The 15203-nt window shown below is 36.6% G+C and overlaps 1 protein-coding gene across 2 annotated transcripts in view; it reads right to left on the bottom strand.

Moving 5' to 3' along the window:
- Positions 1–15203, bottom strand: part of LOC148028463 (mechanosensitive ion channel protein 10-like) — an 81740-nt gene that overhangs the window by 162 nt on the left and 66375 nt on the right. The window contains exon 10 of one of the 2 annotated variants that reach the window (XM_087690275.1): positions 6637–13719. The exons of the other annotated variant lie outside the window; for it this stretch is intronic. Within the exon in view, the coding sequence (XP_087546401.1) occupies positions 13705–13719 (15 nt within the window). The 3' untranslated portion in view covers positions 6637–13704. Of the gene's footprint in view, positions 1–6636; positions 13720–15203 lie in introns of those variants that run through there. 2 annotated transcript variants of the gene reach the window in all.

Genomic DNA, 15203 nt, shown 5'->3' with positions numbered 1-15203 from the left:
CTCTAGAGATACTTGGTTCTTCCTTAGTTTTTAGCTTCTTTTCCTCCTTTAATAGTGATGCCTCGATATCAACAAGTTCAGGATTTGGCATGTTGATTAAAGTTGTTGATACATTATTATATTCAGGAGGCAAACTCTTAAGTAGAACACTGATGCAAATATCTTCTTCCATTTGAATGTTGATTCCTGCAAGTTGGGTTAGAAGTCCTTCAATGTAATTTAGATGTGTGGCAAGTGATGTGCTAAACTTCATTTCAAGCCTGAAAAACTCAATCAGGAGACCATACTTTGATGATTTAGACTGTGCACCAAACAAGGTGTCAAGTCTCTTCCATGTATCCTGTGAGGTCTCACAGTTATTCACATGGTGGATATAGCTGTCGTCTAGCTCCAATTTGATAATGGCTTGAGCCTTATCATCGTTCTTTTACCAAGTGACAGCAAGATCCACATCACGAGGCTTCTTTTCTTTTCTAGTGGTAATGGCCCAGAGGCCCTTCTTCATCAGGATTAGTTTTTTATGTAGGTCTGCCAGGTATGAAACCCGACTCCTTTGAAACGGGCAGTTGGAGAATCTTTGCCCATGTTCGACTTGAGAGACCAGTAGCAAATCAGCTTCAAATGACTGAGAATAACCAGCAATGAGTTGATCTTTGTATGTGTCAAAAGACACAAGCAATGGCAGTGAAGTATCAAAAGATACTAGTTTGAAATTTAATGTTTGTTGCTTGAGTTTGACTTGATGATCTTCAAAAACTCTTCATAGCTTCCCCTCCTTGCTGATTTGATAGTTGAATACTTGCTGAAAACTTTAGATTAGAGTGGCCTTGGCTTGGTTTAAGTGGCAGGAGAGAGAAAATGAAGGAAAAATGAACTTGAAGGTAAGTGGCTATGGCTGTCCTGCCAAAACAGGAACCAATGACTAGTAAATGAGCTCCCACGAGCTCCACATGTCGAATCTGCTCAAACCCTTTGAGATGGAGGACCCTCACTAATGGGTCTAACTCCCCCTAAGAGGATTTATACTCATTGTTTCAAGTTGAGAGATCTAAGCCTTCAAAGTGGTCGCTATAAAAACTGCGCCCAGATTTGGAAAAATGCAAATGCCGAGCATGGTGTGTATCAATCTCCTTAATTTTTGTGCCAAAAGTTGCACCTTGACCTGAAGAACAACTCTTGAGAGAAGAAAGCTCGAAGAGATATGGCCTGGTTGATGAGATATGGCTGCTCCAACAGAGGTAGATAGGTATTGTCCACAAACACAGTGATGGCAACAACTCTGAAAAGAGGCAATGTTGAAGCTATAGTTGCCCAATCTCAATGATTAAGGTGCCAAGGAGGAGCTCTAGAAGTAGAGAAACACTTCTTTAGAAGGAAGTTCAAAGAGATTTGGCCTGTGGAGAGAGATATGAAAACTTCAAGCTGACAGGGTGGTGCTGGCTATGGCTGCCACGGAAGCTTCATTGAAGGTAGGAATGCAAATGAAGTTGGAGATAGGGTCCAATACTCAAACTGAGCTGAGAAGAGATGGAAAGGAACTGAGAGGAGTGAAAGGAGATTTGGGCCATGCTCAACTGATCTTTGATACCATGTGAAATATGTGGGATCTAGAGCATGGCAGATGCGAAAGCTATGGAGGTTGAAAGAGGAAAAAGAAACTCATGAAGACATTGACCCTGACTAGGACAAATTGTTACACAAGTGAATTAGGTTCCAAGATTGAGACTTGGGCTCATAAACACAATCTTGTGTATTGACAGTGATATGACACTTTACTGGAAAGAAAAGAGTACTATCATTGCATTAGAAAAAGAGTGCGAGTACAATGCTTTATAGGAATTGAGTGGTGGTACTTTCTCCTAGTGTGCATATGGGATTCTAATCCTGAGCCCCACTGCTTCTCACAAAGGGACTAAAGTACATGTGATTGCAAATATCTCAACATCTATGACTTCGGACACAATGCTGATGTCTTATATGTATTTGAGAGGTGATGTGTTGATTTCATATGATGTAGATATAGCTTGGTATGTGGGGGATGTGGTATTACAAGCTGCCTTGTATGTCAAACATTTGGAGTTGTTGATTGATGAAATGTTCCAGTGTTATTCAGTGGCTGCTTGCCTTGACACTTTATGGTATCCAATGATTGATTCTGTAATCCTGAACCGAAGACAAAACAAAGCCAGTAATCTTGTGGTACAAAACACTAACCAACTAAAGGTAGATCTTTTAGCTTATCTTTCCAAGAAACCCCTATTTGATACTTCATTCTTTGATGCCTATCATCACCGATCTGCTTTAGGTCCATCCGTTCCTAGCCTATCCTATTATCAACAAATGGCCCATCAACATGATGCTTATTTTTCCCTTTATAAATCCAACTCAATAGTTATTTTACCTCTCCTTTTCCAACCTCAGGGTGCTCCTCAAATTCCAATATTTACTTATTGTTCTTTCATTGAAGATCGAGTATTTTTCCCTTCTTTGTCTTATCCTTTCCCATCTATACCTATTCTTTCTACTTTTCCTACCTATCAGTTAACACCTTTCTTAGCCAATACGCCTAAATTCTTAGCTAATCCTTCTTTAACTCACTCCTCATTTTATGATTTTGCCTACCCATCTCTTCACCCTCTTTTACAAGTTCCTCTTCCATCTCCTACCACTTCTATTCCTTAGCCCCCTCGGTTAAAGGATATGAAGGGTTTGATCAAAAGATTCCAAGATAAAGAGGATGGAGCTCAACTGATTCTCTTACTGGACCACAACTTAATTGACCATTAATTCTAGGGGAGTGGACAAATACTAGTCAAGCCTATCAAAATTATCTCCATTTTGCAAAACAATATTCACAATCTCCAGATCCTTCAGTGAGATTGACAGCTGATTTTGCTTGGTATCTAGCATATATGCATAGGCATTCCCATACTGATCAAAAGGCCATTCCAAAGTTATGTATGAATGTCAATGTGAATATTGACTCCCAACAACTGGATATCCTATATTTCCATGCCCTTTGTCTACTTAGTAAATACCTTGTTTTGCTAGAAAAAAGGATATGCTGCCTTCAATTCTTTCAGAATCCTCCAAAAACTTTTGTAGATGAAACCTTGTCCATGGATCATTTTAATAATCATCAAGCCTTCAAGAGAGATCATCTTTACTGAAACCTCTAGATGTATCTTTTGTGCTTCTTAATGATATCTCTCTCTTTTGGAGGTGCCGTTCAGATGGTTGTTTTGTGTTTGTACTATGTTAATTTCTATGTGATGAGTTCGTGGTGGTTGACTATTGGATTTGTTCGAGAGCTCTCTTTTGGACTATTTATTGTGATGGTGATGGTAGATGGAAAGCTTAAGATGAAAAGCTACATAAACTTTTATATCCTTTATGAATTTGTTTTGATTTGTTGTTGTGTATAAGATATGTTATTGGATAAATGTGTTTTCCTTTTGTTGCATGCTTTCTCAGAAACAGATTATAAGTTGGGGTCGTAGTTGCGTGGATTATTGAAGAATGATAAAGAAAATCGAGTTGAGCTCTTTAGTAAACTTATATTCCATTTTTCTTAGGTCGTGAGAGCGCTTCCTTATTAAGTGTGGGGATATGTTGAATGTTGAATTGACTAGGTTTTTTTTGTTGATCTTTGGGCTGAATGGTTGATTTTTGATGGATTTTGTGTTATGACTTGTTGTTTTGGAAGTGTTTGAAAGTATTTTGGATGAGTTTGATTATGTTTTGGAAGCTCATGATGATTTTCAGTAGAGATATAAGGCTTTATGAGGTTCTAAAAGCTTCTATATGGTCATGTTTTCTTCTGTTTGCTTTTGTTTAGCTTCTGATTTGTTCTGTTTTTCTTCTGTATGAAGCATGGAGTAATGATTAATAGAAGTTGAGAATGTTTGAAAGCTCATTGAATGATTTTTAATAGTTTGGAATGGTTTTAGTATGAGTTATGTAGTTTTGATATTTCCTGTTGAGCTTTTGTAACCCTCTATAGAGCTCTATAGTAGAGCTTCTATAGAGCCTCTATTTCTATTTTGTTTTGTTCTGTATGCTTCTGTAAGTGTTCTATAGAATGTATGTGTGACTTTGGGAAAGTTTTCTAGCCTTGGAAAAATGTGAATGTAAGTTCAAAAGAGCTCAAGAAAGTGGAAGAAGCAGTTGTTGAAGACTCAAGAGAAGAGGAGTGAAGTGACAATAATGAGCTATGAAGAGTCACTGTAGTGGCTCTTGTGACATTTCATATCAAACACACCTTTTGGAAGGAGCATCCATGACCTAAGGAGGATTATTGAGAGTCATTATTGAGTAGTGTAGTGAGGAGATGATGTATTATTGATGGATAGAGAAAGAGAGAGTCAAAGATAGCCAATTCTATACAAAAAAATGTATCTATCTATGAGAGATTGTGTTGTTGCATACTTATTTAAAAAGTTATTTATTAGAACTTAATAATTAATTATAAAATAAAAATATAAAATAATTAGTTAAAATTACAAATTTAGTTAGTTGTAAAATTATAAAATTTAAATATATAAAGATAATTATGAAAATAGTTTATTGTAGAGAGGGGAAGAGGGTGAAAGAGAGAGAGAGTAGAGGGAGAGAAAAAGAGGAGATAGAAAGAACTAGGTACTCCATACCTAAATTCTCATAATGCTTCGTATTGGTGTTCTTATGGTGCTTCGCATTGAGGTTTGAAAGCATGTTCCATATGGTAAGAGGGTTAATGGGAGGTTGATATAAGGAACATAATCCAAATTTCAAAAGCTTTGGCAACTTAGATTGATACAATGTTGAATACACGAAAAAGCAATATATGGGGACGTAGCACTCACCAATTTATAGGGAGTGCAGGATTAACATTAACAAGATTAATACCAAATTGTATCTCCAGAGAAATCTTATTATTATCTCTAAAAGTTTCCCAAAGACAAACACATTTAATGGTGATTTCTATTAATATTGAGCCTATCATTACATACTAAGCCTAAAACAACACATAAAATTTGATAACTTACAAATATTGAGAACTCCTCCTCCTCCTCCTGCTCCTCCTCCTCCTCCCTCCCCCCCCCCCCCCCCCCCCTCCCCCCATTAAGGTCTAAATTCGTTTGCAATGCTACCTAATTTCCTTGATGAGGAGTGCTTGAGATTCTAGCAAAGAAAGTAAAATCAAGGCAAAAATAGTCTCGAACTTGATTTTTATTCTCTAGATGCATATGAAGATTGCCACTTAGAATGTGTATGGAGAGAAAGTAAAATCAAGGCATATACTTACTCAAACTCGAGGCATACTCATTCCATGTGCTAATGCATAACTCCTTGATCTGCATACCTATTTGCATTTGGTTCCAAACTCTTCAACTTCTCAATCATGCGATCCATACCTTCCTAGATCTTCCCAATGCATGGATCCATGCCATCTGCAAGCCTCAACATGTGTATAATCAGATCAACCATTTGGTTGGTGCGATTCATCCCATCCCAAAAGTCTCTATCAGAGACAAATGTGTTACATAACACAATAGTAGCAGTTGCAGCCCCAATCCAATTTTCATACTCATCATTAGCATATAGCTCCCTAGTTGCACATTTGCAATAGTGCAATTGACCAAGCATAAGAAAGTTATATGCAAATTGTGCATCCGAGTATTTGAGAAGTTCTTTGTCACTTCTCTTGCAAAACTCAGCATGCAAGTACTGATGATTACATATAAATGTGATAATCTTATTGCATTTCCCAACAAGAGATGCAATCCATGGCAAGTCCCCAATATCCTTCATCAAATTATTCAGGCGATGCGCCATGCATGGACTAAAGGTAATATGTGGATACATTGCCATTAATGGTGTACCCTCAACTAGATATCATCGTAAGAAATGGCAAAAATGGGTACTTCACATCATATTCAATGAGATTGCAAGATAGAACAAAAAGAGACTTTGGTATTGCTATATTAGTGCGAGCAAGTACACACATGAACACACCTTGTGAGATGTGTTTGAAAGGTGTATGCCAATCTTGTGTTATGTGCTGAAAACCCATGTGCTATGTGAGACTGGAAAGAGTGTGTTGAAAGTTGGTCACAATGTTGAAGGTTTAAAGGCTTGCTAAGAAATGAAGAGAAATATGACTAAGTCGGTGAGATTTTGATACCAAAGAAGACGAGAAAGGAGAGGATCATGAATGAACAAGGAAGGCAATGTATCAAGCAAGCATATACAAGCATTCTTCCACAAGAGATTAGATATGTGCGCATGGGATTTCATAAGAGCTTAGATGCGTTTGACCACATCATGCTCATATGATATAAAATACTTGGAATTCTGTGTTCACATGACACTAGACGCATGCAAATTTTGGCAAATACATATATTAGGCCAAAGAAAAGCTACACTTTATCCTACACTAGCACCAATACTATTGGTATATTTATTATAATTGAATTACAATCACTTTTTTCAACAAGTATTCTAGACAATTTGAAATGTTGGTATTTTTTGTGCTTTTTTAAAATGACTTAATGATAGAGCCTTCAACCCAAGGTCTTTCAAATTTTGAAAAGCTCAATTTGAGAAACTTCTATTTCATAGTATTTACAAGATTGATGTAAGCCCAAAAAGGCTCACCTAATTGAACACAAATCACTTCAAAGGAGGTCTTTCGACTTCTTGATCTCTTCTTCATCATCAATAGCCTATCATGAATTTATGAGAGAGAGTTGTTCCTTTCCAAGCTCAACATTGAGGAAATCAAGTGGAAGACTAGCTATGCTACCAAGGGACCACACTCTCCTTGACTTACAATCTACATATGTTACATGAAAGGAAAACAATAGTTTCTAATGCTCAAAAACACCTTTGAGATGTTCCTCTATAGTTCTCCAAGCAATAAAAGGAGGTTAGAGTTCTATCATTACCTTAGGTTGTTGGAGATCTTATTGATTTACCTTAAGAGAGCTTATGATGGACCTCTAGATGTCGAATATATCAACTTGACTTTGAAGTGAGACCAACTAAGCCCATACATATTGGAGCAAATCTCTCTCTCTCTCTCTCTCTCTCTCTCTCTCTCTCTCTCTCTCTCTCTCTCTCTCTCTCTCTCTCTCTCTCTCTCTCTCTCTCTCTCTCTCTCTCTCTCTCTCTCTCTCTCTCTCTCACACATCCCCATAAAGAATGCATGTTTGTACCTTAATCCATGAATAAGGTTTGATGACTCTAAACCTTATCAAAAGTTTAAAAATTTTCACATAGAAAGTACTAAATTCCATACTATCCCACCTACATTTTCTCATTTATAATATTCATTTTTCATCCATGCTAGATGTTTATTGATGTGCCATTGAATTGGTTTTCAAAAACTTGTATTGTTGTATCTAAGTTCTTAGATCTCTCTATTTTTTTCTCAAAATAAGCATGTATTAAGCTAAATCAAGATAGCTTTAGAATTCCAAAAATTTGTTCATAGGATATTCTTAATATTCCTCTCTTTAGCCTATGGGTTAAAAGAGTAGTTAAGTTGGTAGCTATTTAAGGCACACTACATAAGAATAGCAAGATGTGAAACCTATCAATGATTCCTAGTTTGGATCCCCATAAAAATATTGTAGAATATTTCTTAAGAGTAGATTCCTAGAATCATGAATATTTAGAACATTCCTAGAAGGAACATTCTTGAAAAATCCTCAAGGAAATATGCTAGAAGATTTCTTAGAAACAATTTCTACCCTTTGCACCTCTAAAAAGTGATTCGTTCACCCAATCAATAATCATCATCTAGAAAGCTCTAAGCTCTTCATCCAGAATCTAATTTGATCTCCATTTTAGCTTCATTATAGAAGCATACAAGTGGATAGAACCATCATTTTGTAACACTGATTGCAAATAAAGAGATCTTAACTCTTCTCTAACACATCATCCACACTCTATTCTTTCTCATATTTTGTTCATTGCACTAGCATACTTTACGTGATAACAAGTCAACAAGGCTATAATAATTGAGGAGTAGAAGGAAGATTAGTATACTTTATGTGATATCAAGTCAATAAGGCTATAAGAATTGAGGAGTACAAGGGAGATAAGGGTTGCAACTTCAAAAGGATTGATGTCTACATTAAGAGGAGTTTTGGCATATTAAGCATTTTTGGTGCTCAAGAAGCAATATTGCTACACAAATGATTCTAACATTGAGGATTTGTCCAATATTCAACAAAGGCAAGTTAGATGGTACAATTATGCTCTATGAAAGTTCAAAATTACAATTATTATTTTATGATTACGAGCTTTTACACAGTTGTAGGGATTGATCAAAACCATAGTCTATACCCAACCCATCCAATTGGAGTTAATGGTTCCTCTAAATATTGATCTATTATGAGCTTCAAAATAGAAAAATGTAAAGTTATTTATGTACCTAGTATGACAAGCACTTTTAGTAGTGTTTTGATCTTTATTTGTCATATCACAAAGATATCACAAACTTGAAACATACTAAAGAAAGAATCATTATGAAATGTCAAATCAAATGAGGATCCAAAACCTGAAATACCAACTAGTAGTAGAGAAGCTTATTAAAGAAGGGATAGAAAAAGTAATCATCATCAAAATAAATATTCATAAGCAAGGACTATAGAGTTCTATGCAGCCCCTTAGTTGGTAGTGATGTAAAATGCCTTACGGAAGACACAAGTATTATTTTCTTTGTCTTTCCTATTGAAAACTGTGATTTCCAAAAGTTTTTGAATGTATTGTTTGTTCTAGGGATCAAGAGGAATCTAGTATCAATTGCTTCTATAACTCATCTTGGTCATGAAGTGAGATTCACAAATATAGCTATTCTAGAAATTCTCGACAATATTAGCAAAGCTTGTTGGCAAAGTAGAACAAAGAGCAACTTGTATGATCTACTCTTACAACCATTGGTGGAGTGGACACAAGAACAACTTGGTTGTAAAGGTTTTCTCACATTTGCAGTATTAAAGAAGATGCACAAGCAAGGTATGATTTCTCACATACTTACACCTTAAACTTGTAGGATGGGCAAGCAACACAAAAATGCATTTCCACAACAAAGAAAGTACAAATGACCTTTTAGAATTGGTGCATGCTAACTTATGTGGTAAAATGCCTACATAAGCCTTGGAGGGATCTTCATATTTTATGTTGATTGTCAACAACTACAATAAGATGTGGGTGTGCTTTCTTGGTTGTTAGTCTCAATCTTTTGGTAAGTTTAAAGAATAGCTAGAAATTGTTGAAAATGAAACAAGAGTATGAATAAATTCAAAACATATGGTGGTCAACTCAAAGCAATTCAAGACATTTGCAAGAGCAAAGAAATCAAGCCTCAACTTACAACACCTCATATATCTCAATAGAACAATGTTGTTAAACATCAAAATTGAGCCATTTTAGGACAAGGCTACTAATACAACAGTTTACATTTTAGATCAAATCTACACAAAGGCTCTAAGAAAAGGCATTGCATAAGCCTACAATAATAAGAAACAAGTTAACTAAAATACGAAATGTATCTTGTTAGGCTATATTAATAAGAAAAATCTTATAAATTTCATGGCCAAGAGATAAAAAAGACCATAGAGAACTATAATGTGATGTTCAAGGAGTTGTCACATGCAATAAAGACCAAAGTAAATCCCCTTCACTTTATCATTAGCAAAGTAGTATACTATGAATGCATCCTAAGATCTCTCCCTACGAATCATCATCTTTTAGATGATGAAGAGAGAGTTTATCAACCTACCATCACATCCCTACTAAAGCCATCAAACCCACCATCACACAACTCGAAAAACCGTTGCATTGATGGATGAAGTAGCTTTATCATAAAAATAGTACTATGTTTATGGCTCTTGAGGAAAATGTAGATGGTCCAAGGCAAGGTCTTGGAGAATAAAGGAGCAAATGAAGGATTCTTCTCACATAGTCAATAGAGCCTTAATGGCTAAGATTATGTAAATAATACAAGCCAACTAACTTTAAAAAGTAACTTATAGATCCAACACACTTAGTATAACACCATAATGAAGTATATCACTTGGGAGCTAGTGGTTATCGAAAGGAATATTGTTGGCAACCAAGTTTGTGAGCAAGGTAAAGTACAAGGATGATTGTACCTTGCAAAAATAAAAGGTTGGATTGGTTATATAAGGATCTTTACAAGTTGAAGGATTTTACTTTCAAGACTCTTTTGCTCCAATTGACCATTAGGAAAAATAGACTTTCCTTCATACAACTCTTTTAGATTAAGAGTTAATGAGTTTTGTATTCCAAAAGATTTGAAGTGGACCAATGGGATAGGGGCTGGTGATCACATTTTATCCACTTTCTTTTTTCCCCTAGAGTCACCAAAGTAGCCCTCCCCCCTCTAAGCGCTTTGTAGCTATACCATGGTATTGCTATACTGAACACACCTATATAAGGAGTAGTAGTGACTCTGAGCCTTGCTTTGTTTCCACTCTACATGTGACTCCCTATACCCAGTGGTGAACCCTCTTATGTGCACTATCACGAGGGTATAGTCTTGGGATGTGCCTATGTTGTACCATTTCTTTGATTGATTAATACAAGAGCATACCTTGATCTCACATATCATGTTACCTTTCTATGCTGTGTTGAGTGAGTGAACGAGTGCAAGTACATCACCTGTGGTATCAAAGCAACTCTTCCTCGAAGTGAAGGAGTGCTCACGAAAGTAAGAGAGGAGATTCGGTGCCCCAAAGAAATCGTGCCGAAACGACCCACATCATGTCACCCCACATTGCGACCCTCCACGTCACGTCATCCATGTCGCCCCTCAACCTTGTCATGACGACCCTTGGTACGGTGACCTCGATACCAACCAACATCTGAAGAGATGACGTGGCTTCCCCGCGGAACGACCATCACCTACCACAGGAGACTAAATGCAACTTCTCGCATCAACAAACCCGAAAGCCAAGGTACAGCTTTCCACGATCACACCGAGGATGACAAGGAGAATGCACCCATCCCAACAATGGAAGAGAGCAAGAAGAGCAAAGGACAAGAATGGAGAGTAACTTAAGAGGAGAAGGTAGTCGAACTAGAGAGGCTATTCGAGAGCATATCGTCGGGCCTATTGGGCTCAATTTGGAGGAACACGTAGATAAAAGAAGAAGAAGAGGAAAGGAGAAGAAAACTAAAAGTGAAGCATGGTGACAAAGAGTAGGTGTTATAGCAACAAGAAGAGAAGAGAATACAGTGGAAGCATGAAGCAAGAATAAGAACAAAAGACACAACCATAGGAAGAGGAGAAGAGCGACAATTCAAAAGATGACTACGGCAAGTTCAAAATGCCCTAACCCAACAAGTACAAAGGAGAGAGAGACAGATTGGTTCTGAATAAATCAATCATCGAGGTAGACAGATACTTGAAGTGCGCCAAGATCACCAAAGACAAGATGGAAGAAGTGGTAGAAATCTACTTAAAAAAAGGCATTACTAGTTGGTATCTACTGCTTCGAGCAAGAGTGAGGACGCACCATCGTTTCATGGAAAGAACTCCAAGAGGAACTCAATGACTATTTCGTTCCAAAGATGGAGAAATTCAAAGTTAGAGATGACTGGAGAAACCTCAAACACACACAAGGGAAGATGAAGGAGCATGTCAGCAAATATAGGCAACTCATGCTAGAGTTACCCAACATGGACACTGACATTAAGCTACATGGATTCCTATTTGGCATGCAAGAATGGACCAGAAGAGATGTAGAGAGACATGAGTAAACCACTTCAATTGAGACCATAAGGATGGCCGAAAGATTAGTGGACTAGAAGGGAGGAGGATACCAACCTCAACAACTCCTGGACCTCGAGATCCAATACCCTTAGAAGCCCATTCCTAGAGACGTGGAGTCAAACCTTAAGCATAACCCCAACCATGTCACAATATGCCTTAGTACCAAGAGAAGTTGGCCGATGGGGGTAACCACTACAGACCAACTCCGAGTGCATCATATGGGCTCGTGGAATCAAATACATCATGGTGGAGACCCCAAGGCTCAACCACATGGATTAGGTGTTTCAAGTGCGAGGGGCCCCACTCTCAAAATAGATGCCCCATGGACAGCACAACCTCATCAAGTGGGTCTAGAGTGGTAGCCACCACTAGTGCATATGGAGGAGCGGAGCCACAACCCCTCAAGTCACTAGTAGTCATACTTACATCAAGAGGCATCAACATAGATGTGATCATGCTATGTGAAAAAAAATATCCATATAACAATCATACAAATCATATTAATTACCATGTGCTCTATTCATTAAACAACTTCAAATGGTATAAGAATCAAAGGAGAAGATTATTAATAAATATCTTTGATTCTCATGTGAAATATGACGTAAAATTATAGTTTGTCCTGCAAAACATTAATGCCTTCAACTCAACTCTAGAAATTTTCAAGTTGGAAAGCTAATCTTCGAGTCTATTAAGTATGACCACAACTTGATAAGATTAAACTAGATCATTACTTTGATGTAGACAAAACAATTTCCTTAATAAAATTGATGCATGCACAAAAAAATAAGAACTAACAGATATGTGCTCTCTCTTAAGCCATAAGGACCTCTCTTTTGCTTATCTTTTCAAGCCAAATGCTAATATATATATATGTGTGTGTGTGTGTGTGTGTGTGTGTGTGTGCTCTCATATCAAAAATAAAAAAGGAAACAACACATTATTTCCTCTCAACCAATTTTTTTTCATTGAACACTTCTATTTAACCTTCTCTCCATATTGTTGAATCAAGAATAGCACATATTTTGCCTCTGGACATTTCTAAACGGAATATATTGCTCACAAATTGCCTACTAAGTCTTACACCTAGAATCCCACAAAAAACAAACCTCACATTTATTCAAATCAATTAGGTTTTTAGTATCCTTGTACCTATTTCTCATGTATCATTTGGATGTATTCTAAGAAAAGCACATTGTTAAGTATAAGTGCTCAATTTTCTATCCATGCTTTTGCCTCTACATCAAATTAAAGCAAGATTGTTTTAGGTTTCCAAAAGCTACCACTCAATGAGGCTTCATAGCGTGATTGAATGGAAAAGATAACAAAAATCCTATTTCTAGAATCAACAAGGCTCTCAACAATCTTTTGATAGACAAAGGGATGAAATATTTTAGACAATTTAGATTGAGAGGAAACCAAATGAAAATTGGTGCTCATGAGAAAGGAATGTTTATTCCCGTAATCTAATCATGATAAACAAAAAAAAACCTTGGAAATTTAAGGCAAAATTGTACCCAAATGGTCAAGATTGGAAAATAGGCCCTCGAAGAATTTTCACCTTTATTAGTGTGAGAAAATCAATTGTCAATATAGAATAGTCGATTGATGATCAAGGGAAAATTTTTGAAAGTATTCCCAAACTAGTTACGAGGATTTGTCAATATGAAATTTCATGAAAAATGTATGGTTTCAAATTGAATATGTTGCTTAGTTGTGTGAAGAAATGTAATGCTTGATGACGCTTTATTTTTAGCAAGACGTTTTACTAGAGATGAATATTTTGAACCCCAAATCATGTAAAAATAAAGAGCACCAAGCCTTGATTGCTCTTCCTTGAAAACTCTTTCACAATTGAAAGGCATTACTAGGGCAACATGATGTAAATTTACAGTTGGTCAAATCGATCCTTGATTATACTACATCCATATGAACTACAAGCATTGAACAACCACATTACAATCAACACCCCAAGTCAATATGATTGTGATAGGTGTAAAATCCAAGAGATAACTGCTGCATAGTGTAATGGGAAACTTATGCATGCACCAAGTCATTAGATTTGTAATAGGCAAAAAATGAATGACTAAATTCTCTAATGGAAATTTTAATGAGCATATCAAAACCAACACAAAAATCAATCAAACATAACTAATTTCAAGGCTACCAAAAATCTAACCACATTAACACCAACATAATTCTTTTGACGTTTGTATCAAACAACATTCAAAGATGGATTATTGTTCTTAAAATATCATGGAGAAGCTTCTAAAGAGCAAATTAAGAACTAATTGCTTTATTCAAAGAATACAACTTGTGATAAAAAATGTTTATAATTGCTAGTTTTTTTTCTAGTGTTGGTTAGACTTTCTTAAATTGATTTCATTTGGAGCTTATTACTAAAGAGTACACAATCCGATTGTCAAGGGTACAAAAGTGTTTCGTTTTGCTAGTCTTAGCCCCTCCTTAGAAGTGAATTTCATCAAAGTATTTTAACTATATCAAGTCAATGTGCTCTAACTTTTATTTAGTGTAACACAATACTACTTCATAGAGGCAACTATTGATAATATCAAAATGACCTCCATAAAGCATGTCTTTTTGAGAGCATAGTTCTATTGAAAGTAGAGGAAAAGAGAACTGAGATTGATGTCTAAGTTGATGATGGCAATGTGGCGTACGAGCTTCCACCAATACCAGACAATGTGTCCAATGAAAGGTATGGAGCAAAAGTACGATGGCCATTGCTGGACAAAGCCCGCGTCAACATCGATGGCATTTCTTTGATATTGTTCGCCGAAGCAAATGTGTCAAAGAACTAGAGTGTCCCAATTGCAATTGTGCTAGCAAATTGATTTTTGGCTCCCCAAACAAGGTGGCATGGATAGGTATAAGATTCTTTATTCGCTCCAGTATCATTAAAATGATTGTAGAGTTGCATGACATGGTTCTAGAACCCTATTGTAAGTAAATCATACTAATCAAATCCCAATACATGCCATGCAAGTAAACTCAATACAAGCATATAGACTTTCAAAATGTCAACTGATGGTCTCGAAAGCCTTGGATGCTTCTATTGTAAAAACCCCCCCATCCTACTCTCCAAGTGCGAGTGTGTAGTGTATTATGTGATGTTAGTAAGGCCAATGTCAAGACTATTCATCGATCAAGGCACACATATCCATGAGGTGCAAAGAGACATGTGCAGGCGAATGTCAAAGAGGTGCGAAAGACCGTAGAGGAAATGGTAGAGGGCTAGTGATGAGTGCCTTGGTTCGTAAGCAATGTGTCTCCATGTCGAACACTGAACTCTTGACAATGCTTAAGGAACTCCAACCACTCATTCAAAGGAACACGTAACATATTATTCCATTTACAACACATTCCAAAATATCATTAAAAAGCCATGCATATGAAG

The sequence above is a fragment of the Lygodium microphyllum genome, chromosome 12, assembly GCF_053477565.2.
Source record: "Lygodium microphyllum isolate KBCC chromosome 12, Lygodium_microphyllum_v1.1.10, whole genome shotgun sequence".
NCBI classification, from domain to species: Eukaryota; Viridiplantae; Streptophyta; class Polypodiopsida; order Schizaeales; family Lygodiaceae; genus Lygodium; species Lygodium microphyllum.
This window is presented reverse-complemented; position numbering and strand designations above follow the sequence as displayed.